The sequence below is a fragment of the Corythoichthys intestinalis genome, chromosome 3, assembly GCF_030265065.1.
Source record: "Corythoichthys intestinalis isolate RoL2023-P3 chromosome 3, ASM3026506v1, whole genome shotgun sequence".
Taxonomy (NCBI): Eukaryota; Metazoa; Chordata; class Actinopteri; order Syngnathiformes; family Syngnathidae; genus Corythoichthys; species Corythoichthys intestinalis.
The window spans coordinates 44,198,297-44,223,567 of record NC_080397.1 but is presented as its reverse complement, the minus strand read 5'-3'; the positions used below and the strand labels follow the sequence as shown (position 1 = coordinate 44,223,567).

General features: G+C 39.2%; 1 protein-coding gene across 2 annotated transcripts in view; it reads right to left on the bottom strand.

Moving 5' to 3' along the window:
• The window catches only part of LOC130912956 (tetratricopeptide repeat protein 28-like), a 511,674-nt gene that overhangs the window by 481,454 nt on the left and 4,949 nt on the right, over window positions 1–25,271 (bottom strand). For both annotated transcript variants that reach the window (XM_057831145.1, XM_057831146.1), the window contains exon 2: window positions 23,042–23,341. In XM_057831145.1, the coding sequence (XP_057687128.1) occupies window positions 23,042–23,341 (300 nt within the window). The remainder of the gene's footprint in view (window positions 1–23,041; window positions 23,342–25,271) is intronic.

Below are 25,271 nucleotides of genomic sequence, written 5' to 3'. Positions count from 1 at the left end.
CCCATTAGGCCTGGCGCCCCCTAGTGGGAACAGGAAATGGCCTTCTTTACGAGACAGGCTCCTCCTCCAAGGGAAAAAAATCTATTGACCTCAAACCTGTTTCAGGGGAGCCTCAAGACATGTGTTCAGGTCCCTGATGAAAAATATTGAGGTTTCGTTGAAGCGGAGAGGTCCAAACTGGAAGTGAAAATGACCGTCAACAATTTGTCTCGCCAAAAATTTTGAACAGTCATAACTCGGCAGATATGCAACATATCTGCGCCAAACTTTCCGTGTTTGTTGAGAGTCATACCCTGAAGGTTCTTGTAGGGGTCATTTGCATCAACTCTACAGTGCCAACTAGTGGCGACAGAAAGAAGTTTTAAAAAAGGCCTTTCCTATTGGGTTTTTTCAACATAGAGCAAGGAAATTTGGGGAGTAGATACATTATGCAAAACTGCTCCAAAAAGTCTCTTGCACCCATATTCCAAATCCAACAGGAAATCGGGTATTTTGGATCGAATGTGAAATTTTCATGGGTTCACAGTAAGAGTTTACATTTGGAGGCTTGAATATGCATAAAAACTCACCAAAATTTGCACATACATGCGGCTTTGGATAACGTTCGATAATCTTGCAACGTTACGAAACAATTTAACAAAATGGCTCAGTGGCGCCCCCTTGAAATTTTCAAAAAGGCCTCTCCATTTAGGTTTTTCTAACATAGAGTGATGAAATTTGGAGAGTCAAAACTTTGTGCAAAACTGCTCCAAAAAGTCTCTTGCACACACATTCCAAATCCTACAGGAAATCGGGTATTTTGGATTGAATGTGAACTTTTTATCGATTTACAGTGTGCACATTTTACACCTTGGCACCTAGGGAATTAGTTTGATCATTCTCAAAATTGGTGAGACTGTTCATGAGGCATATGAAATCTTAAGTTATAAAAATGGTGTGTTTTCATTCACGGGCCTGACCTGGGCGGGGCGCCAAATTCTTCCATTTTTTCGCCAAAACACCGAATTCGGAAAATGACTGATAACTCCCTCATACAACGTTCAATCTATTTTAAATCTGGCATGTGTGTGAGGTATACCAGCCTGAGCAGGACTGGATTGAAAATTTACCATTTGTGCCTGGCGCCTCCTAGTGGGAACAGGAAATGCCCTTTTTTACGGGACACACTCCTCCTCTAAAGGGAAAAAATCAATCTACCTCAAACCTGCATAAGGGAAACCTTAAGACCTGTCTTCAGGTGCCTGATGAAAAATATTGAAGTTTCGTTGAAGCGGAGGGGTCCAAACAGGAAAGTGAAAATGACTGTCAACAATTTTTCTCTCCAAAAACTTTGAACAGTCATAACTCGGAAGATATACAAGATATCTGCGCCAAACTTCCCGTGCTTGTTGAGAGTCATACCCTGAAGGGCCTTGTAGGGGTCATTTGCATCAACCCTACAGCGCCAACTAGTGGCGATAGAAAGTCACTCGTTTTTCCAAAACATGTCCAGTTCTTTTCATGTTGGTCATTGTAGTTTCAAGACCTATTAAAATACTTTTTTACGGCCCATGTCCACGTGTCTCTGTCTGTTGCCGTGACGACCCTTTGTTCGCCATTTAAAGGAAATATATTTTTTTCAGAGACTCAGGGAGCTTATAGAGCCACAATAGTTGGCACACTTGGTCGAATTGGCCCAGTTAGAAGATTAATTTGGTTTTGAATAAGGGCTTGGCTGCACAGCTCAGTAGTGGCTCCTTTTTTGTAGTACTCTCTCCAATAGGGGTTTTTATCTCTTGGGTGTGGGAATGTAAAGAGGCGACTTTCGAGCTTGTTAGGTTCTAATGAGATGATTAGAGAGGAGGATCTGCCACCACCCTGACCTGCACACAGTCCGAGTTGCGTGACGTCCGAGTTGCGCTAGATTGCGAGGGCCCGTTCAGTCCTGCTTGCAGGCCTAGTTATTATTATTATATTAACTCTACTTTTGATTGAAAATTTTACAAATTTCATTAAAATAAAAACATGAAGAGGGGTTTTAATATAAAATTACAATAACTTATAACTATAACAATTACCTTTTAAGGACTACAAGTCTTTCTATCCGTGGATCACTTTAACAGAAAGAATGTTAATAATGGCATTTGTGGATTTATTGTTACAATAAACAAATACAGTACTTATGTACAGTATTTTGTATGTACTGTATATATCCGTCGTGTGTCTTATCTTTCCATTCCAACAATAATTTACATAAAAATATGGCATATTTTAGAGATGGTTTGAATTGCGATTAATTGCGATTTTTTACGATTAATTGATTTTTAAGCTGTAATTAACTCGATTCAAAATTTTAATCGTTTCACAGCCCTAATGTATTTGGACAGTTATTTTGAGATTTGGGGAGTATTTAGGGTTACTTAAAGGGTTAATTCCAATTTACACGAAAATGTTCGTAACCCGAGGGACAACCTCTATCGTTGATGGCTTTTTTTCCCTCAGTTTTATAATAAGACACCCAGGTCCACTGATGTCTATCGAGTTAGCTGATTATGGTCTCAAAAACCCATTCTTCTACGGAATTATTGCCCTGAAATAATCAAAACGACAGGAAAACCCTTTTTACAGAAGATAATATGGTAAATAGACTTTTTAATTGCTTGTATACAAGGTATTTGGAGGGCCTTTAAACCCATCAAGTGTGAAATTAAACAACCAAGTGTATCTTTTGTTATCTTCCTCTTTCTTAAAATGTGTCTAGGCTCGCAAGCTGTTCTGAATTTGGGATTTAGGAACAGGCTGTGTGAACATCCACTGCTTTGAGTAAACACAATATTACACTGTCTAAAACACTACAGTATATCAAAGCTACTCTACATTGAGCTATGTTGGATCTGCAGAATAACATGAACATCACTTGCTTCTCATAATAGTCTAGCTTGTTCATTGCAGTTTTCAACATGGTGCAGCTGACAACGTGTACTACACAAGGCTAATACACAAGGTGCCATGGCAAACACAAAGGTATTTCAGTGTACTATGATACAGCAATCAATGCATACACAGAGAATGGAATTTAAAGCGACAAAACTGCTTTAATGCACCAAAATTCAAATGATAGTGTTTTTTCCCCCTTGTCAGTACATTGACAGCAGAAACCCAGCTGCAAAGAGTTTGCGCCCAGCATTTGCAGAAACGAAACTTGAATGTCTCATCAGCATTTCAGCATCCTCACACAATTGCTGGATATGCTGCAGCTGTAATTACGTCCCCTCTCTACACTGTGCAGCCACGCACCATGACCTTTTCATATACTCATTGTCTTGGTCAAAACCAGGCCCTTTGCTTCAGGGTTTGAAATGAGCATTTTTTTTTTTTTTGCTTGGCCAAAATAAATACCAAATACTAAGGGTGTAACTGTACATGTATTTGTATTGAGCCGTTTCGGTACGTGGTGCTCGGTTCGGAACGGAGGCGTAACGAACGAGTTTCTGACTTAATGTAACCCTTACTTTTTGATCGGGTTACAGTTTCTTTGTGTAGATTATATATACTCCGTCTTCTCTACTATAATGAGGACAACACGGTAGGACAGTATAACCCAGAAACGTCAACGGCGCGACAAAGTGGCCGCCGCGAGAATGCAGTGAAACGCGGGCGTTAAAGTCAATCAGCCAATGCACACCAGTCGCAGTGCGGCCGTGTGTTAGACGCGTCCCAGAAGCGGCTCAACACGATGCACGTGAAAAGAACGGCAGAGTTTATTATTTGACGCAAACGCGGCCCTCCTGCGTCAATACTACTAGGTAGGATCGGGCATACCGGAAGTCACTCGTGTAAAAATACGGTGGTTCCGGTCGATTTCAAACTAATATGCAATCGTAACCCACTTTTTGAGTCCATCAGATCTCTTGAGTGGTAGATCGGGGCACAGTTGACTTGTCTTTGTTGATTTACTGATGTCTTCTCTGCTATAATAATAACCAACACGGCCCCGTGTTCAATACAAAACCCTCCTACCACAACAAAATAAGTAGGAACTAATATTCACATAGGAACTAAAGTTATACAACATAAAATATACAAGTGCTGCAACGATTAATCGATTAACTCGAGTATTCGATTAGAAAAAAATATTCAAATTAAAATTTGTTGCTTCGAGTATTCGTTTCATTAAAGTGGCGTTCTAATGGTTTATTTTGAAAGTGTTAGCATTTAGTTTTATTGATTAGAGTGGATACACTGCCCTCTGGTCCGCCTCTTTTCGCATGGCTTAATCCAACTGCTCCCTGTTAAGACCAACGTAAGCTAAGTTTTTGTTTGAGCTACTGTTTTTTAATGCATTCATAATTTAGTTTATATGTATATTTAACCGTTTTTTTGTGGGAATTTGTGTCTGAACCATTTGTTAAGAGCATTGTAAAGAAAAAACTTTAGCATTTTATAGCGTTTAGGCTAGCGGACTTTTTCTATGTAAGTTAGCCAATTGTTTTTTTCTTGTACATTGATCCTCTTTTTTTTTTTTTAAATGCTGTTTGAGGCTCAGCTCATGTATTTTAACTTTTCATGTTCTTTATTCGATTACTCGATTATTTGAACTAACTAGTCCATCGATTAATCGACTACTAAAATATTCGATAGCTGCAGCCCTAAAATATACAATATAAATGAATACTACATCACATTTGTAAAATATAAACACATCATGAATGAATAAATGAATGAATGAATGAATGGAATTTTATTGTCATCATCATCGGTATCATTGACAATCATTGACAATTACAAAATGTGATATGATTTGCCCGAAGGAACCGAAGAAGACGAAAAAGGCAGACGGGATGAAGCATATGCTTATCAGTTTCCCGTCCCCCATACAACTAAAGACGCACATTCAGACATGGTACATACATCAGATGGCTACAAAACTGTACAATAACACAATCAACAATCTGGGTTTAGTAACTCAGCGTCCAGTCAAGCAGCTCGATTAATTTCAGGGCGTACATCTGTTTGCTGTGGAACATTTTGTTGTGGCTATGTGTGTGGCAAAAGTGATTATGTGTTATCACAGCTGGTGTGAGTAATAATAATAATAATAATAATAAATAATAGCCCATTTAAATAAAATAAATTGAAATGAGCTAAAACACCTGTAATTAAATAATAAGAATAATACACAGATCCTTACACAATTAAATTTATTAATTTCTTAGTGTCGCTTTAACTTGAGAAAATCCACCAATAAAGCTTTTGAAAACCGTTCAAAAGAAAAAATGATTCATTGAGGCATTTCATTCGTAAAATACATGTTAAAATCTTTGTCATTGGGATTGCTTTTCTCTTTAGCACAGGACTTATTTTTCTTCTTTCAGAAAGAAAGAAAGCTGACCAATACGCGGGGTCTGAAAGGCAAATTGTTGTTGGATTATCTTTAAATACCCGCTACTTTTTGAGCAGAATTCTAGCTTTGTATAGGCTAATGTTCCTATTATTGAAAGCACAAAGGTGTATAATAAACAACTAGCACATTTATATTTTGCATTTTGATTTCTTACCGTACCTAAAATGAACCAAACCGTGACCTCAAAACCGAGGTACGTACCGAACCGAGATTTTTGTGTACCGTTACACCCCTACCAAATACTGTAGATACAACAAACGGCACCACTTGGGAAGTTTGCAGGACTTCAACTATCACTCTGAGTAGGCACTTCTGTCAAGGAGATAGAATACCCTCAGTAGACACCATCATAGGCTATAATCAGAAGATATGCAAATAGCGAGCCTCTCTGTGCTGCAGTGCCACTCGTCTTTTTGGCTCCCGGGGACTCTCCTGTCAGCTCTTAGGCTGGAGAATAGGAGTGATCGCAGAGAGCCTTGTTTATTTAACATGCCACTGAAACAGCAGCAGTGAGGAGGAGGAGGAGGGACCAGATGGAGCAGCGGAACAGGCAAGGCATCAATCGAAAGAAAGTTATTGTCCTCCCAGTCACTCGCTTGGAAAAAAAAACGCTTCAGGTGTGATGGGCCAAGAAAGAATCCCAGAAGACCCCCCGAGTATAAAGCACAACAAAAGAGTACAGGCATCTGTCAAAAAGTAATGGCTAAAAGTGTGATACAGACATTGCGTCTTTGACTTCAAACTAGTCTGGAAGTTACAAGAGTGCAGTGCACCAAGATTCAATCAGTAGAAAATATATACTCTTTATGCACGCTAGGGATGAATATAAAATTTGATTATATGTATTTTTTCTCTCCATTGCGATCAAAGCCAGCAAACGCCCGTTCCTCGGATCTCTCTGAAAGATTATCACGATTGATCCTGTGGTGCGGAACATGTGGAGCGGCAATGTCAAGTGCATTTTTATCAATGTTTAGGGCTGCAGCTATCGATTATTTTAGTAGTCGATTAATCTATCAACTAGTTAGTTCGGATAATCGGGTAATCAGATTATGAACAGTAAGGTAACTTTTTAACCTTGATCAAATGTTTTCATAACATTTGTGATGATATGTCGAATTTTATGGACAGAATTTCTAGGCGAGCCGAAGCGTTGAGGGTTTCCGGTTTGGTGGCCTCAGCATTGCATCTCTGCTTTTTGCAGATGATGTGGTGCTGTTGGCTTCATCAAGCCATGACCTCCAACTCTCACTGGGTCGGTTCGCAGCCGAGTGTGAAGCGGCTGGGATGAAGATCAGCACCTCCAAATCCGAGACCATGGTCCTCAGCCGGAAAAGGGTGGCATGCCCTCTCCGGGTCAGGGATGAGATCCTGCCCCAAGTGGAGGAGTTCAAGTATCTTGGGGTCTTGTTCACAAGTGAGGGTAGGAGGGAGTGGGAGATTGACAGGCGGATCGGTGCAGCGTCTGCAGTGATGCGGACTCTGCACCGGTCCGTTGTGGTGAAGAAGGAGCTGAGCCAAAAGGCGAAGCTCTCGATTTACCAGTCGATCTACGTTCCTACCCTCACCTATGGTCACGAGCTGTGGGTCGTGACCGAAAGAACAAGATCCCGGATACAAGCGGCCGAAATGAGTTTCCTCCGCAGGGTGTCCGGGCTCTCCCTTAGAGATAGGGTGAGAAGCTCGGTCATCCGGGAGGGGCTTGGTGTAGAGCCGCTACTCCTCCACGTTGAGAGGAGCCAGTTGAGGTGGTTCGGGCATCTGGTTCGGATGCCTCCTGGACGCCTCCCTGGAGAGGTGTTCCGGGCATGTCCCACCGGCAGGAGGCCCCGGGGTCGACCCAGGACACGCTGGAGACACTATGTCACTCGGCTGGCCTGGGAACGCCTTGGATTCCCGCCAGAGGAGCTGGCTGAAGTGGAGAGGGGAGAAGGAAGGAAGTCTGGGCTTCCCTGCTAAAGCTGCTGCCCCCGCGACCCGACCCCGGACTAAGCGGAAGATAATGGATGGATGGATGGATGGATGGATGGATGGATGGATGGATGGATGGATGGATGGATGGATGGATGGATGGATGGATGGATGGATGGATGGATGGATGGATGGATGGATGGATGGATGGATGTCGACTGCCAACTAGTTGAATGACACCTCTTTTATATCTTGAGAGGGTCTGTATCGCTTTCACTGTCACTAATTACCTTTGAGGAGGGTGGCAGGAACACTGCCGCAAAAAAAAACTACAAATGTGCTGACTGCTTCCCACTTTCCCCATTTGCTATAAAGACGGAAGTCGATGAGAACGCTTTCACGCGAATTCTGCAAGAATGGCAGAGCATCAAGAGACAAAAAGTTTTGTCCAAGGAGACAAAAAGAAAAACGGAAGCTACCAGGATAAAAGGACACTCAAAAATAAACATTGGCCCGACTTTCATTCGCTGGTGTGACTCCCCTCCCCTTAACCGAACTCGGCAGCGCTGACAAGTACAAAATCAAACGGTTCTATTTTCACCATCGTCATATGCTATTGTTTAGTCACAACTGGATTACCGCAGTGTTCTTTATAGCAAAGCACTACCGCTTTTGTCCACCTGCGTCGCTGAAATCGACCAAAACGGAAAAGTGACCTGGTGCTGCCTGTGTTTCAGAATTTTAGTTGACGTAAAACAAAGGCTTGCTAAGATTGCCCTTTCAAAAGAGCATAAAATGCGAATACGAAATAAAATTCCCGAGTGTTTCTTCAAACAGAATTGCACTTTCATTTAAAATAAATTATAATACCTGAGCTTAGCCACAAATGATATAAAAAAATATAAATAAATGAGGATCTAAGTACAACAAAAGAACAATTGGCGAACTTGCAAAGCAAAAGCCCGCTAGCTTAAATGCTATAAAATGCAAACTTTTTTTTTTTTTTTTTTTTTTAATGCAATGTTCTTAACAAATCATTCAAACACACACTCCCACAAAAAACGGCTAAATACACTAAAAAACATTTTAAAATTTTAAATTATTAACACATAAAAATACATATTAGCCATACGTGGAAATTAAGGGGGCCAGGGGGACATATACCGGCCCTGGTGGCCGAAATTATCATTGCATGTAACTGACTTTTCAATACATGAATTTAAAATCAAGACTTTGCCAGTAAAATGTTGTCTATAAAAGTTGTAACGCGATAAAACAAACAACAAAAATGAATGAAATGAACAAAGAAATATTTTTATTCGTGGTGTAAGGATGAATCGATTAACTCGAGTAATTCGATTAGAAAAAAGATTCGAATTAAATTTTGCTGAATCGAGTATTCGTTTAAAGTGGCATTGTAATGGTTTGTTTTGAAAGTGTTTGCATTTAGTTTTATTGATTTGGTCAGATAAACTTCCCTCTAGTGGCAAAAGTGAATATAACATAACTCATTTCACATGGCTGAATCCAGCTACTCCCTGTTAAGACCAACATAAGTAAAGTTTTCATTTGAGCTAATTTTTTTTTAATGCATTCGTAATTTAGTTTATAGGTATATTTAGCTGTTTTTTTGTGGGAATATGTGTCTGAACCATTTGCTAAAAGCATTGTAAAAAAATGCATTTTATAGTATTCAAGCTAGCGGACTTTTGCTATGTAAATTGTTCTTTTGTTGTATCTAGTTCCTCATTTATTATTTTTTTTATATCATTTTTTTATCCAGCTCAGGTATTTTCAATTTTTTATGTTCCTCATCCGATTACTCGATTATTCGAACTAACAAGTTCATCGATTCATCGACTACTAAAATAATTGATTGCTGCAGCCCTATTTTTTATATCGGGTCAAAATTAATTTTCGAACAGATCATGTGACTAGCACCTTAGAGACAGTCATTTGCTTTGCTTAGCCAAAATATCCTGAGGACAGAAGAAACAAGAAAGATAAACATAGATTTTTCCTAACCTAAGCTTTCAAAAGTGACAACAAATACTGAGCGAGAACCAAGGATTGAAGATGTGGACCATGAAACGCCGGAGAGCACCGCCAAAATGGTGAGCGGAGTTTCAATTTGTCCACTAAAGACGCTAATTGTACAACAGAGCCACAACCTGGGTACCATATTCAAGGGTGTGAATGACTGGAAAAATTTGGCATTAAGTTGGATATCGCTGCAGAACGCAAAAATCAGCATCTACTTCTCCACAGGAAATTGCGCGCGCTCACACACGCACGCATACCCACACACACACATAACTGGGATGCCTGTATTTAGGAGCATTGGCTAAGCTACTAACCGAGCATATATCTTGAAAGGTTATTTCATTGCTGACACCACGTTTCGGGGTCAGCAACATGTTTTGCCCCGCCTGCTACAAAATCAAACTCCGCCTATGATATTAGCTCAAGCAAAAATTCACCTTATGTTGGTTTTAACAGGGAACAGCTGGATTCAGCCATGTTAAATGGGTTATGTCACACAAAATGGATCTGATTATTTGGTCTATCAGCGCAATTGACAAGATTTTTTCAACAAGACACACTGCACCCGGAATGCCGTCTTGCCTGGAGGGCACCTCCGTGCTGGTTAGGTGAGAGATTCATGGGATCACTGGAAACCAGCGTGTCTTACTGTCCTGTCCGTGGAAGATATTGAGGATATTTGGCTGTTTGGCGTGAGTGTTGTGGGGTTCCTTTTGCTTGGCTGAGGAGGTGCCCTACTCTACCGACGGCAGCTTTAGAGGAAATCAACAATTTGACCACTGATCAAACGGTGCGATTCAAGGCAGTGGAAGGTCGCGTCGAGGCTCAGACCGAGAACTGGCTCCGTGGACTCAGGGTTCGGTCCGAGGAAGGATGGAGAAAAGTGGATACTATCTTGCGCCAGGTGACGGAACTGTCAGGGCAGGTGACTGAACTGTCGAGGAAGACCGCAACTATTGGCAATGACTTAAGGGACCTGAGATCTCACCTACGTCATGAGGAGCGCGAATTCGACTGAAGACCAACAGTATTTGGACACATTAAATTACTTATTCGGCTTAATTTGACTATAATTTCCTTTCCCCAACACCCTTATCTTCCCCCAACCCTCACTTCTCCTCGGGAGAGCCGCGCAGACGTTCCTATCTTTTGCCCTTGATCTTTTCCCAAGGCCGGTCGTGCGACTCTTATTTTGTCTACAGACACATACAAATACTGATACAATTGCGCGCACACACACACTCACACACAACCCCACCCCCTTCAGTCCGCCAGCGCCTTTTTCTCACTATCACTGATCCCACCCCCCCTCCCTCCAGCCATGACTGGTAGTTCACCTTTTTTTCGTACAAAAAATCCCTGCACGTGATCTGTTCGTCGTGTCATACCCATGCTATGTTGTATGATATATGTGTGTCTACTTGTAACTTGTGTGTAATTTCTGAAGAAGAGAGAGAAGTGGCGGCTCGGAATAAAGTCTGCAGCGGCCCGATGCTCATTCATCGAACAGAATTTCGTTGCATCTGTTGTCATCTTGTGAGAGCTGGTGTCAATGACAAATAAATTTCTGAATCTGAATTCACTGTTGCTAGTAGAGGGCAGTTTATCCACCCAAATCAATGAAACTAAATGCAAACACTTTCAAAACAAACCATTACAACTAGAGATGTCCCTATTGATAGGAACGCCGATCGATCGGGTCCGATCACATCATTTTCAAAGTATCGGAATCAGCAAAAAAATATCGGACATGCCTTTTTTTGATATATTTTTTTTTTATTAAATCGTTTTCTAATTGTATTTAATGTTACAGACATAATATGTTACACTCATCCAGAGTCTTTAGTTTAGGCTTAAGGTAGGGTTATCAAATTTATCCCAATAGCAGCTGTAATTAATTTTTTTTTAAATGTATCACGTTAAAATATTTATCACAATTAATGCATGCGCTGCATCACCCACTCACGCATTGTCGCGCTCAATCTGTAATGGCGCTCTTTTACCTATAAAGATAGCTAAAAGGCAGCGTAAAATGAGTAGAGTGTATTTTGGCAGCCTTTGGAGCCTTTTTGTAATTGGCTGTAGCCTTACAATCCCTCTCCCAAAGATTAGAAATATTGTAGGAACTAATGTGAAGAAGCAAGGTAATAACTGATCTTTTTCTTAACAGCCTATTTAATTTCCCAACGCAGAGAAGATATATCAATTGGTAGCACTACCCACAGTCATGGGTGACCTTACCATTTGGGCAGAAGTTAAATGCCTGAATTATCATTTACTGAAAGCTCATAAAAATCCACTAGATGGCAATATTTAGTCACAATTTACAAAGTCACATCTGTCCTTTAAAAATTACAAGTCTTTCTAGCCGTGGATCCCTCTCACAGAAAGAATGTTAATAATGTAAATGCCATCTTGAGGATTTATTGTCATAATAAACAAATACAGTACTTATGTACTGTATGTTGAATGTATATATTCATCCGGGTTTTATTCATTTTTTTCTTAATGCATTGCCAAAATGTATATGATCGGGAAAAATTATCGGGAATGATTGGAATTGAATTGAAAAAAAGCAATCGATCGGGAAACATCGGGATCAGCAGATACTCAAACTAAAACGATCGGGATCAGATCGGGAGCAAAAAAACATGATCGGAACAACCCTAATTACAACGCCACTCTAATTGAACGAATACTCGAAGCAGCAAAATTTAATTCAAAGCTTTTTTCTAATAGGATTACTCGAGTTAATCGATTAATTGTTGCAGCACTATCAATATTATACGTGGGCTGCAATTTTAAAATCGGTTAAGATGTTGAAAAGCAACATAAGTAGTCAACACATGAGAAGAACATACTAAAGTGTTATGCTTTAATGGTCCTTTCAAAATAAATATTAACCACAGCACTGATTCGGGCTATGATGCTGTGTTTATGCCCAACAATGTGTACTATTAGTGCTGCTCAGCAGTTTTTTACTATTTAAGAGTATTTACAAATAACTAATTAAAAAATAATGTATTCAAAAGGATGAAACTACTGGCTTGGAATGCATATTGCAGTATGGTATTTTCATCAGCACATTCTTTTGAGCCAAGTTCATATTGGCAAGGAAAAGGTAAAATATTCCTATTCTTCTAAATCGTTGTTGAGCATATGTAGCCAAAATGGGTGCTTCCACAGCTCATGCGTCACCTCATAAGGTTTCAAGGGAACCAACTCGTCATGAAACCATAATCTATTTGGTGGAGATAATAAATTGAACATGGGCAAGGAAGCACACGTAAACGCATTTTACCCACCCACGTGAGACAAAATGCAAACAGACATGCCCCTCTTCTGTGAAATGACACACCATTTTGCTCTCATTTAAGCATTTTATATTCAGAACCAGGGTGAGGTACAAAAGGCCTAAAGCTGTCTCGGGCCATTAAACTGCACATTCTCTTTCTTCTTTCAGAATGTGTTTGTTGGCACTCAGAGCCGTGAGAGCTGACACATTCGACAAGGGAGGGGGTTCCTTAACGCCTCTCAGCCTTCTTCGAGAGGGTGGGCTGCTCACTGGTGCCTGGGGCGGCAAAACCATGCCTGTCAACATTTGACAGGCCAATCCAGAAGCCCAGTCATAGGAAGGTATGATTGATGATATTATGTACTCATACAGGATCTGAACGCCACGACACTTTAATCCCTGTTTTTACATCCAACCAGTCTCCAAATCAGATGAACAAAATTGCTCCAAAACATTCCTCCACTCCACAGCCAAAAATGTGATTCTTTTATATAACACATCGTACATACGTCTAGTGCACAAAAATAACATTTTATTCAGATATTTTTTTAAAAAGCTTTTTAAATTAAAGAAAATGTGTAACCAATATGCTGAAAGAAAAATGAGAGTATCCATTATATTCATTTGAGAATCCATGTTGAAGACTGATTGTGATTTTTATTGCTTAAAAAAAACATAAACAACACACACACACACATTCTAAAACAAAATTGCTTTTTATGCCTATTAACCTCACATAAAAACGTTTCACAACTTCCTACTGGGCAACACTGACCCCTAGCGGTGTTCTAAGGAAACTAAACTATAACCTCTCATTATGGAACGTCACAAAATGAAATCTGTTAGCTCTGTAAAGAACATGAAAACATATTGGCGAGGTCAAGCATTGACAGTAAGACTGCAGTAGCAAACCCTTAACAAAAGAGTGGAGGAAAAAAACAAGAAAGAGAAGTATAAAACAGTTGAGATCAACGCAACCATCCCCCCTAGTCAGACCACAAAGGCAGCTTTGTACTTGGACAGCACACAACGAAGAGCAAAGCGTATTTCTGTAGCAGTGATACGAGATTTTATTTCAGCGTGACGGGATTGAATAGGTAGTAAAACATCACCCAAGTGAATAAAGTGTCCTTCAAGCAAAGTGACAACAGGCCACATCAATGAATGATGATACAACAACCCCAAAAAACATTGGATCAAATACAAAGTGACAGTCTTCCGCAGTACCATTAGAAGAAAACCTACCTGTGCGTCTGAAGATACGTGACCCCAGACCAAAGAAGAGATGTGATGCATCACCGTGGTGACAAATGAGAGTCAATATCCCTCTCCCATGTAATCATCAATCTCTCTGCGGAAAGACAAAAGCCTCGTTCCCCGCTAAATCATGTAATCAATGGAATCGCTCTCACTGTAAGGAATTGGGCTGCGACTGATGTGAAATCCATCACAGGTTAATAGTGCACATGGTACGGACATGATCAGAGAGAACTCCAAAAAGTTTCAACTGATGACTTATGGGGCTGAGTCGCTGATCAGTAAAGATCTTTAATAGCAACAACTCCATTAATTTTTGTCTTATTTTAGCTGCTTTTGTATCTTTAATGCTTTTTGAGGTCGGCGCAGCTACCATGGTTACAAATATTCTGTTCATAATAATAAAGGGTACAAGGTAGAGTTTACTTGTTCACGCATTGTCACATGCAAGTGTGGTGTATGTCATTCACTAAAATATTTTTTACTCTGTGGCCTCAACCCCGCAGAGGAAGGTCAAATGTGTGATAAATGGGATAATTCTTTAGGCAATGTATAGAGGAGAATAGGGAGTCCAGTGTAGCGTCACTTGATTTGTTTTCATACATACAGTTGACTTTACAAACATACAAAGACTTTAAAAAATTATTTACTTGCATATAAGTTTTAAACAAATCACGTCACAATGAAAAAATTAGCGTCTGTAAAAGTCACGGATATCTACCTCATGACTAGGGATGGGAATTGATAGGATTTTTACGATTCCGATTCCATTATCGATATTGCTGAACGATTCGATTCTTTATCGATTCTCTTATCGATTCTAATTTGGGGAAAAAGAAGAACAAACATTTTTGATTGGCATCGAGTTTGTTTAATCAGAAGTCACAACCTTACAAACTCACAACGAGGTCAAAAGAGGCCCAAAGCCTCAATGTTAACCGTGGCAATAAGTGGCAAATACACAAGAATGTGTAACATTTTACTGAAACTTTTTTCTAATAGAAATAAAAAATATTGGTATATAGTGGCATATAGGTTGTTGTTCTGCCTTTGGCAATATGTGTTAAACGCAGGGGTCCCCAAACTTTTTCCTGTGAGGCCCACATAACTTTTCCCTTCTCTGATGAGGGGCCGGGGTCAGTTTGTAACAGAAAAAGTGTGACGATTGCAGGAGTGCCTAAATGTAAAAAAATATTGTTTTTCAGAAAGCCACAATCAAATAACCCTTTCTGGATTCTTCACGGAACAAAAGTAAATAAAATAAAAATAATAATATAATTAGGGGTGTCAAATGATTACAATTTTTAATCGAGTTAATTACAGCTAAAAAATTAATTAATCGTAATTAATCGCAATTAATCGCAATTCAAACCATCTATAAAATATGCCATATTTTTCTGTAAATTATTGTTGGAATGGAAAGATAAGACCGAGATGGATATATACATTCAACATATGGTACATAAGTACTGTATTTCTTTATTATAACAATAAATCAACAAGATGGCATTACCATTATTAACATTCTGTTAAAGCGATCCATGGATAGAAAGACTTGTAGTTCTTAAAAGATAAATAAAAATAATAAATAAAATATATAAATATTTATAAAAATTTATAGAAAATAAATAAAAGATAATAACTACTACAAGTTATAGAAATTTTATATTAAAACCCCTCTTCATGTTTTCGTTTTAATAAAATTTGTAAAGGTTTTAATCAAAAAAATAAACTAGTAGCCCGCCATTGTTGATGTCAATAATTACTTACACAATGTTCATCATGGGTGCTGAAGCCTATAAAATCAGTCGCACCCAAGCGCCAGCAGAGGGCGCAAAACTCCGAAAAACACAACAAGTACACCATTCACTTTGCTGTCCTTTTAATATGTTTGAGCGGGGCATTTGTGCGTTAATTTCGTCAAATATTTTAACAGGATTAATTTTAAAAATTAATTACCGCTCGTTAACACGTTAATTTTCACAGCCCTAAATATAATATAATATAATATAATATAATATAATATAATATAATATAATATAATATAATATAATATAATATAATATAATATAATATAATATAATATAAACACTATTAATTAGATAATAACCAAATAACCCTCTCTGAGTTCTTCACAGAAAAGGCCAGGAAATAGATAACACTATTGAGACGAAAAAAAATTCAAAATGCTCTCTGGTATTGTTCAGGGGGCCGGACCAAATGTGGAGGCGGGCCGTATTCGGCCAGCGGGCCGTAGTTTGGGGACCCCTGGGTTAAAGTGTATTATTTACCATTACATTGAAATGCATGCCTTTTAGTTTTTATAGCGCTTTCACGCTCAAGTGGGGGCGCCCTTGCGCTTCCTCACACGAAGAACCGCGCGCTCAGGTGAAGAAGAGCGCGCTTACACGCGAAGAAGAAATGCCGCATCCAAGCGAGTGAGCGAGTTAGTGAGAGAGGGAAACACTGCTACGAGCCTACGTTCTTTGTTTTTGTTCATGTTTGTAAAATATCTACAGAGGCAACGCCTGTACGTATGTATCATCTTGTGTGTTGTTGTGTGTTTCCACTCGCGATCGGACACCTAAATCCAGTTGTGTAGTGGTTTGAACGATGTGCTAATGCTAGCGAACGCATGCTAACCGTTTATTATTACTGTATTAGCAGCTAATCATCGCTGATTTACGTTGATGCAAACCTGTTTGTTATTGGAGACGAAATTGATTTGTTTGATGTCTGTTTTTAGCTTCACTCTTCAAATGATGGTTGAATAAAGTCAGCAAATTATACCAACATCTTCTGCATCGTCATTTGGGAGTTTAGCTACCTGTATAGACCCTACTCACCAACGTCACAGAATGACGTGTCGCTGTATCCGGCCGCCATATTGTCCGTCATTGTTTATCCGTATTCTCAATGGTTTCAATTTGTCGTGCAATTTATAGTGCAATTCATGGAAGCCCCGGTGCTTTCAGACGCTGTAAACTCATTGGATGCGTTGCATAAAAGGCGTTATGTGGAAAAGCTTCAGTCTATCCATTCGCCAGATCCATATTTGATGCCTAAATCGATATTTTTCTGTCTTCGCCCTCTCTGCCTGACATCTGCTACCCTGATATCTACAACTATCTTGTCCACACAAAATCAGCCTATTCTCACGAAAGTTTGAAAAACTTTAAGAGCAGCACACTAAGCAACATTACCCCGTGTGACCCTGTACTTCCAATTTTCTAAAATGGCGACAATCAATTAAAAAAAAACAAAGTTGACTGCGAAGGCCGACGCTTCAAGGATAGGTGGATATTGGACTATTTCTTCAATAAAACACGCAACAACTGTGTCTGCCTCATTTGCAAAGAGACAGTCGCTGTTTTCAAAGAGTTCGATGTGACGCGATAATGATATTACCGAACAAGACACGCTGACATGTACGACAACATTACAGGGAAGATACGCAGCAAGAAATTATAGCAACTTGAAGCTAGTTTAATTTCACAGCAGCAGTATTTCGCAAGGCAACGCCACAAAGACGAGACTGTTGAAATTATGAATTTAAAAAAATAATACAGCAAATGTGACACACAGAAGGGCTTGCTAAAATTTGTTTAAATATATTGTTCTATGTAAATCAGCCAAGGTAGCCCCCCGCATTTTTACCACACCAAATCTGGCCCCCTTTGCAAAAGGTTTGGACACACCTCTTTAACTGATGATCCGTCGACGAGGCCAGCTTCTTTCACTTGGTACCAGCTAAATATTATTCAAAATGTAATGATGGTGGAAGAAATAAGCATCTTGGATTTGAAACTGTATGTTGTCTACGATTAGCCTCGCAATGATCTTAATTGTGGTTGTCAGCCCAAAACCCTCTAAATATATATTAAATGCATCTTACCGGATATAAAATGTAGGGCTGTCAAAATTAACGCGTTAACGAGCGGTAATTAATTTTTTTAATTAATCCCGTTAAAATATTTGACGCAATTAACGCACAAATGCCCCGCTCAAACATATTAAAAGGTGTTTTTTGGAGTTTTGCTGCCCTCTGCTGACGCTTGGGTGCGACTGATTTTATAGGCTTCAGTAATTATTGACATCAACAATGGCGGGCTACTAGTTTATTTTTTGATTGAAATTTTTACAAATTTTATTAAAATGAAAACATGAAGAGGGGTTAATATAAAATTTCTATAACTTGTACTAGTTATTAGCTTTTTTTTTTCTATAAATTTTTATAAATATTTATATATTTTATTTATTTATATATTTATATATTTTATTTATTATTTTTATTTATCTTTTAAGAACTACAAGTCTTTCTATCCATGGATCGCCTTAACAGAATGTTAATAATGGTAATGCCATCTTGTTGATTTATTAATATAATAAAGAAATACAGTACTTATGTACCGTATGTTGATGTATATATCCATCTCGGTCTTATCTTTCCATTCCAACAATAATTTACAGAAAAATATGGGATATTTTATAGATGGTTTGAATTGCGATTAATTTTTGAGCTGTAATTAACTCGATTAAAAATTTTAATCGTTTGACACCCCTAATAAAATGACTACTACATAATCTGTGGTAATCGTTTGGAGCCCAGTTTTCTCGTCGAATTGCAGCAGTCCATCTCGCTCTCCTCTCCGGGTCTCTCGGAATACGTAAGAACTTCAAGTCTCTCCGTCTATCTTCTCTGTTATTGCAACCAACCGCCACACACGCCTTCACCATTTTGATTATTAATGTTAACGAGCAGAAAAACACACCGTAATAGGAGGAATTTACGTAACGGTAATGCGTCAACACGACGAGTTGACGGACAATATGGCGCGGAGGCGTGGTTGTGACGTCATGTGAGTAGGGTCTATAGCCAGGACTGAACCTTAACCTCTCTGTAAGGACAGTGCAGCCGTATTCCCTCCCGATACAGTTATTTCGACCTTGCAATGACCGCATGTCGCTTTGTTGTAATTTTTCCTCGTGAAGTGAAGGCACACTTTCGAGCGTTTGAACCTACGTGCTGTCGTTGTTATGTTTACAGCTGCAATGCTCGTGTTAAACCATCGTAACCTTTCATTTTCACCCTCTTTCCTGGTGAAGTGTTTCCAAACTTTGGAGCGAGTGGTTCTTGGCGCCATGCTAGTTTGATGCGTCTGGACAACAAGAGACGTCACGTCACGACGCAATACGCGCCTTTAGGAATCGTTAAATTGATCGTTCAGGCGTTTTCATTGTGATGTCAAGGCCTCGAAACACTAGGAACCGGTTCGGGATTGGAATCGGATTTCGATTCCCATCCCTACTCATGACTATCACTTAATTGTATTTTTTCGTTACTGTCGCATTCAACCCAATTATTTTGGATGATAAGTAATTGATCCAAAAAAAGAAAAATTGAAAAAAAAAAACATTTAAAAGGGTAAATATATGAAAATGAAAATCTCGATTACTCCTTAATGTCTGCGATTTCTGCATCGCGGCCCATGTTTCACCCATAAAATCCCGAAAAAAATCCAGTCGTGGCCATTCACATTTGTGTCTTGACACTCGATGATATATCCTATATGGAGTTTTTGGATCGAAAGAAGGTAAGTACGCGATAATATCTCGTTAAAATCATGGCGTCTGTAATTCTGCCCTTGCGTGCTCTCACCTCCAGTTAGGGTTTTGCTGTTTTTTTTGTTTTTTTTAATGCCCTCCTGTTAAAAATGTTTCTTCCCCCAGAAAATTGACATTTTAAGCTTTCCAATGATGTATCACACGTGCAAATCGGACAATTTTGAAATTTGGACAAATTTGGGGTCTCAGAGCGGAACTTCAAGTCACCTCAGTGTTTTCCGCCATATACAGTAAGAGTTTGATCTTGTCTATATGCTGTAGTCAAGGGCATAGGTTTGGTCTCAACGTTGTAGGGACGATATAACAGCATAAGCTGCGTGTACACTTTTTGCTGGGGACGGGATATTAATATGACCAAGAAGATTAATGAACGGGGGTCAGGGCTACATTCCTCATGAATATGATTCTAATTAATTGATATGCTAAATGATCAATGCAAAAATAAATCTCTATTGACTCATAGTCTGATACTAACTTTCATGTGTATTGGTTCGGGTGAATCAACTTTCGATTCGATTCATTCGTTTTCAAAGACTACTAAACAAACATTTTGAAGCACAAGTCCCTTTTTTAATTAAAAAAAAAAAATAATAAAATTTAAACGGGGAGCTATCCATAAATGGGTCCATTTCTGGGGGACACTCGAGCACCTTTAGACTCAAACTAAAGGACTGTAATAATAAAATGATTTGGGGAAAAAAAAATAATGGGAAAAATGAGCTATCCAAGGACCGATGTATCTGAGGCATACTAGACTACCCCAAGACTCGAACCAAAGTACCCTCATGAAATTTCGTATGTGTGATTTCATTTCACAGATTTCTTTTTTCATGTCAGTTCATGTTCAGTGTCATGTCAGTGTCCCCCTGAAGTGGACCCATTCTTGGATAGCTCCCCGTTTTTTTTTTGTTTGTCTGTTTTTTTAATAAAGGGAGTTGCACTCTGAAGCCACCGTGTTGCATTAGTAGTTTTGCAGGTTAGCAAGTTCACACAGTTTAATCTTATGCTAACTCTGATGCAGGTCGAACTTTAAGTCGCAAAATTAGTGGTGATCTTTTTATATTACTTACAGTGGTTGCTGCTCGCCGAAACCCCCCCCCCAAAAAAAAAAACTTCTAATATCCCTCCTATTTGAAGGAGCAGAGGGGCATGTTGTCGACATGAATCTGTCGGGGTTGTGTGAGTGTGTGTGTGTCTGTGTCTGTTTGACGGGGGGTGATGTCATCAGCCAATCAAACGTGCGTTGAAAGGGGAAAAAATGGACCAGCACATTCAGCAAGTCAAAAGGAACAAATGTACCGGTAAGTCTGAGCATAATAAAAATAATTCACTTAATAATGATAGTTTGTAGTCTATCCTTACAACATATGGGATGACAATCTAAATTACCTATAAAACTGGACACATCATATAATGCAAACAAGGTTGCTTAAAAGTTGGTGGGGACAATTTGAGCTTCCTGAAAAGTTGCTAGTGTTATGTTCACACAGTTTAATGTGATGCTAACTCTGATGCAGGTCAGACTTTCAGTAGCAAAATTAGTAGTTTTTCCCCCACTTCTACAACATTGGCATCTTTTTACATAAATGTGTGATGCTGTTTATGCATTATTTGACAATGACAATTTTATATATATAATTTTATATATATATATATATACATGTTTCACTGAAAACTTCTTCGATCATTTCTATAGTTACATACATTGTATGTGCTGTCAAGAGAGCTTAAAAATTAAATTATCACTATTTTTTATTATATAAAATAATTCATTGCACAAATTGATCTCAATATGTTGCAAGCTTTGCTCTGGTGTACAAAAATCTAATTAAATAGTCAGATGTGCAAAATGATTTACAGAGGTCATGCTAGATCTCTTGTATTGAATTTCTCGTTATGCAATACTCAATTTTAATCAGAGTTGTCCGATAATGGCTTAACCGATAACTGAAATCCCAATATTGTCCAGCTCTAAGACCAATATCAAACCGATACCAATATATGTGATTGTGGATTTAACATATTGTGGCTAATTGTATTGTGATGCCCCACTGGATGCTTCAATACTGATAATGCTCACATAACAAATCCCAACCATCTTAGTTTAGAGACATCTAATGGTCAATAAGCATAACCGATGTGCTTAACTGTGACCAGCCCTTGTACAAAGGCAGAAGGCTTTTACATTCACTTTGAAGGCAACATGCATATTGGCCCGAAACCGATAATGAAAAACCAATGTCGATATGATCCAATATCATTTTTAAAATGCTTTTATCGTCCGTTATTATCTAGAGATGTCCCGATCAATCGGCATCCAGATCGATCGGGTCCGATCACGTCATTTTCAAAGTATTGGAATCGGCAAAAAAATATCGGCCATGCCTTTTTTTTATTTTTTATGTTTTAATTAAATCGTTTTCTAATTGTATTTAACGTCACAGACATAATATGTTACACTCATCCAGAGTCTTTAGTTTAGGCTTAAGGTAGGGTTATCAAATTTATCCCAATAGCAGCTGTAATTAATTTTTTTTTAAATGTATCACGTTAAAATATTTAACGCAATTAATGCATGCGCTGCATGACCCTCTCACTCATTGTCGCGCTCAATCTGTAATGACGCCGTTTTACCTATATAGAGAGATAAAAGGCAGCGCAAAATGAGTAGAGAGAACTTTGGCAGCCTTTGGAGCCTTTTATTAATTGGCTAAAGCCTTGCAATCCCTCTCCCTATGATTAGAAATATCATGGGAAGCAATGTGGGGAAGCAAGGTGGCAATTGATCATTGCCTTAACACCTTATGTTATTTCCCAACGCAGAGAAGATATAGCAATTGGTAGCACGTTGCACAGTCATGGTTCCACTTCCCATCATGCATTTGGGTTGGCCACAGTATCATTTACTGAAAGCTTAACAAATACACTAGATGGCAATATTTAGTCACAATATACAAAGTCACAAGTCTTTCTATCCGTGGATCCCTCTCACAGAAAGAATGTTAATAATGTAAATGCCATCTTGAGGATTTATAGTCATAATAAACAAATACAGTACTTATGTACTGTATGTTGAATGTATATATTCGTCCGAGTTTTATTCATTTTTTTCTTAATGCATTGCCAAAATGTATATGATCGGGAAAAATTATCGGGAATGATTGGAATTGAATCGGGAGCAAAAAAAAGCAATCGGATCGGGAAATATCGGGATCGGCAGATACTCAAACTAAAACGATCTGGATCGGATTGGGAGCAAAAAAACATGATCGGAACAACCCTATTACTATCGGACAACTCTAATTTTAATGTATCAATTTCATTAAAAGATGATCAGTGGTTCTCAAACTTGTTTTGACATGCTTCCTTTCATATTCATAAATCAGTTTTAGGTCACTCACACAACGTGTGAGAATAACTGCATTAAATGAATACAATACTGTCTACTGTCAAACATTGGCCAAAAACACAAGTATTGTACATAAAATGTCAAAACGATTAAGATAGCCATACGAAGCCAGTCTTACCTTAGGCCATTTAGGATTGAGCTCGCAGGCTTTCTCTGCATCATCCAGAGCTGCCTGGTGTTTGCCCAGTTTAAGGAGTGCGGCAGACCGGTTACTGTACAGGATACAATTCTGTGGGTCAGCTTGCAAGGCTTCGCCATACAACTTGATGGCCGCCAGAAAGTCCCCCCGCTGACACGCCTCGTTGCTCCGTTGCACTTTCTCCACGAACTCAGCTTTGCTGAGAACACACCTGGTCCCGTTGTCCCCTGAAGTCCGGCGCGCAGGTCGAGCAGTTGCCCGAGAGCCGGAGGTTGAAACCTAAAGAGATGGATTGAAAAGACATAAATTGAGGTCTTCAAACAGAGTGCGAAATGTGCTTTTAAAAGATCACCGGCGTTGGCTGAAATCTTCACATCACTTATTAGAAAACAAACCAAAAGACACCGCGTTACAGCTAGAGGCGACAATAGCACTTGAAGTTGAGTGGGTCATCTATTGATCGAAGGATCGGTGTTTAGAATCCAGCTCCCACTTGTGCACAATGTCATTGAGTCCTTGGGCAAGACACTTCACCTGACTTGGCTGTGTAATGCAAGAACGAGTGGTTGTTGGCGGTGAGAAGGGCCAATGGTGCAAATTGGCTGACTCGCCTCTGGCCGACTACCACAAGGCAGCTGTGGCTCCTGTAGTAGTTTAACACCATTTAGTGTGGAGTTAAAGATTAATGCAACGAAAGCGTTTTTGAGTGTCCTGAAAAGCGCTATATAAATTTGACGCTTAATTATTATTTTTATGTTTGTTGATCCATTAGGATTACATCATTTTGGAGAGTAAGTCATGACACATTATTAGAAAAGACTGTGGGATAAATATGAGATTTGAACGTAAGAGTCAACAGTCACCATTAGGGTGGGACAAAATATCGAAATGGTTATATATGGTGATACTTTGCATCGCAAAAGTTTATTGATATGCTCACGCAAAGAATAGAGATATCATTTTAAAATGGTGTCAATGTTTAAAAAAAGAAATAAATAAGGAACCAACAAGTTGCTGCCAAAATTTTCCACCAAAATAGTGTCTCAGTTAACTCTACGGCTGCCATTGACGGCGCAAGATGCCTAATCCATTAAGACCATTAACTCATTAACTCCCAGCCATTTTCACCGGTGCAACCCCCTTCGCTCCCGGCCGTTTTATTGGATTTTGACTGATTTTGCAAGGCCCACAGAAAATTCTGTTCTATTGCTTTATAAACCTGGAACCCACCAAAAGAAAGATTAGACTCTCTTCTTCCAGAAGGGAAAAAAGTTAGGTCATATCTTTTTCCATTCTTTAGAAATCAGCATTAGAAAATAGCTTTGTTTGAGCAATTTTCCAATTTCTGATGAAAAAACAGAGAAATTGAGCTTTTTGTGAAAGCATACATTTCAAACATAACTTTGAATTTAACACAGCTATTTTTTGCTTTAGTTACATCCCAAACATCTGAATAATGTTTTCCTTTTACAAAATAACATAAAAAACAAGACAAGTAGAGCTTTTGACAGTAAAGTAACAATTTATTTACACATAACTAACTGAGATATGACGCCGTTGTGGCTGCGACAGCCGGGGTAAACTTTTCCCTCATCGCCACCTGTCTCTGCTCGGCAAGCAGCACGGACTAAACGGCATCGTCCACTGCACTGTTGGTCCCGGTCGTTCTGCCTGGTCGTCCAGCGCCTAGCATCCCGGGCGTCCTCCCGGTTGTTCTGCTCGGTCGTCCGCCGCCTGGCATCCTGGACGTCCATTCAGTCGTCTTCCGCCGGCGCCCCGGCCGTGCGGCCCAGCCATTCGTTCCGTTGAATCGGGTTGCGGGTCCTACCAAATACGCTCCTGCCCTCCTGTGGCCAGTTTTATTGCTTTAAAATGGATTTTCAGCGTTGTGCTTTGGAGCTAAGTTGAATCAGAACCCAGAGATGTCTCTTGTGAAAAAAAACGTAAAAGACGTTCGGGACACTGAAACAATTAAAAATAGAACGCATTTATATGTTTTTGGGAGCAAATGAGTTAAGAGCGAATGAACGTTCGTTCATTCGTTCCTTCCTTCGCTCCTTCGTTCCTTACTTCCTTCCTTCCTTCCTTCGAAACCAGAGCATTCACAGTCACTCTTTCCAATTTTTGGGACATTCACAGGTCGCTTTCTGTTCATTTGAGGGCATTTACAGGTTACTTCCTGTTGCGTTTGAGTCACTCCCTATTCATT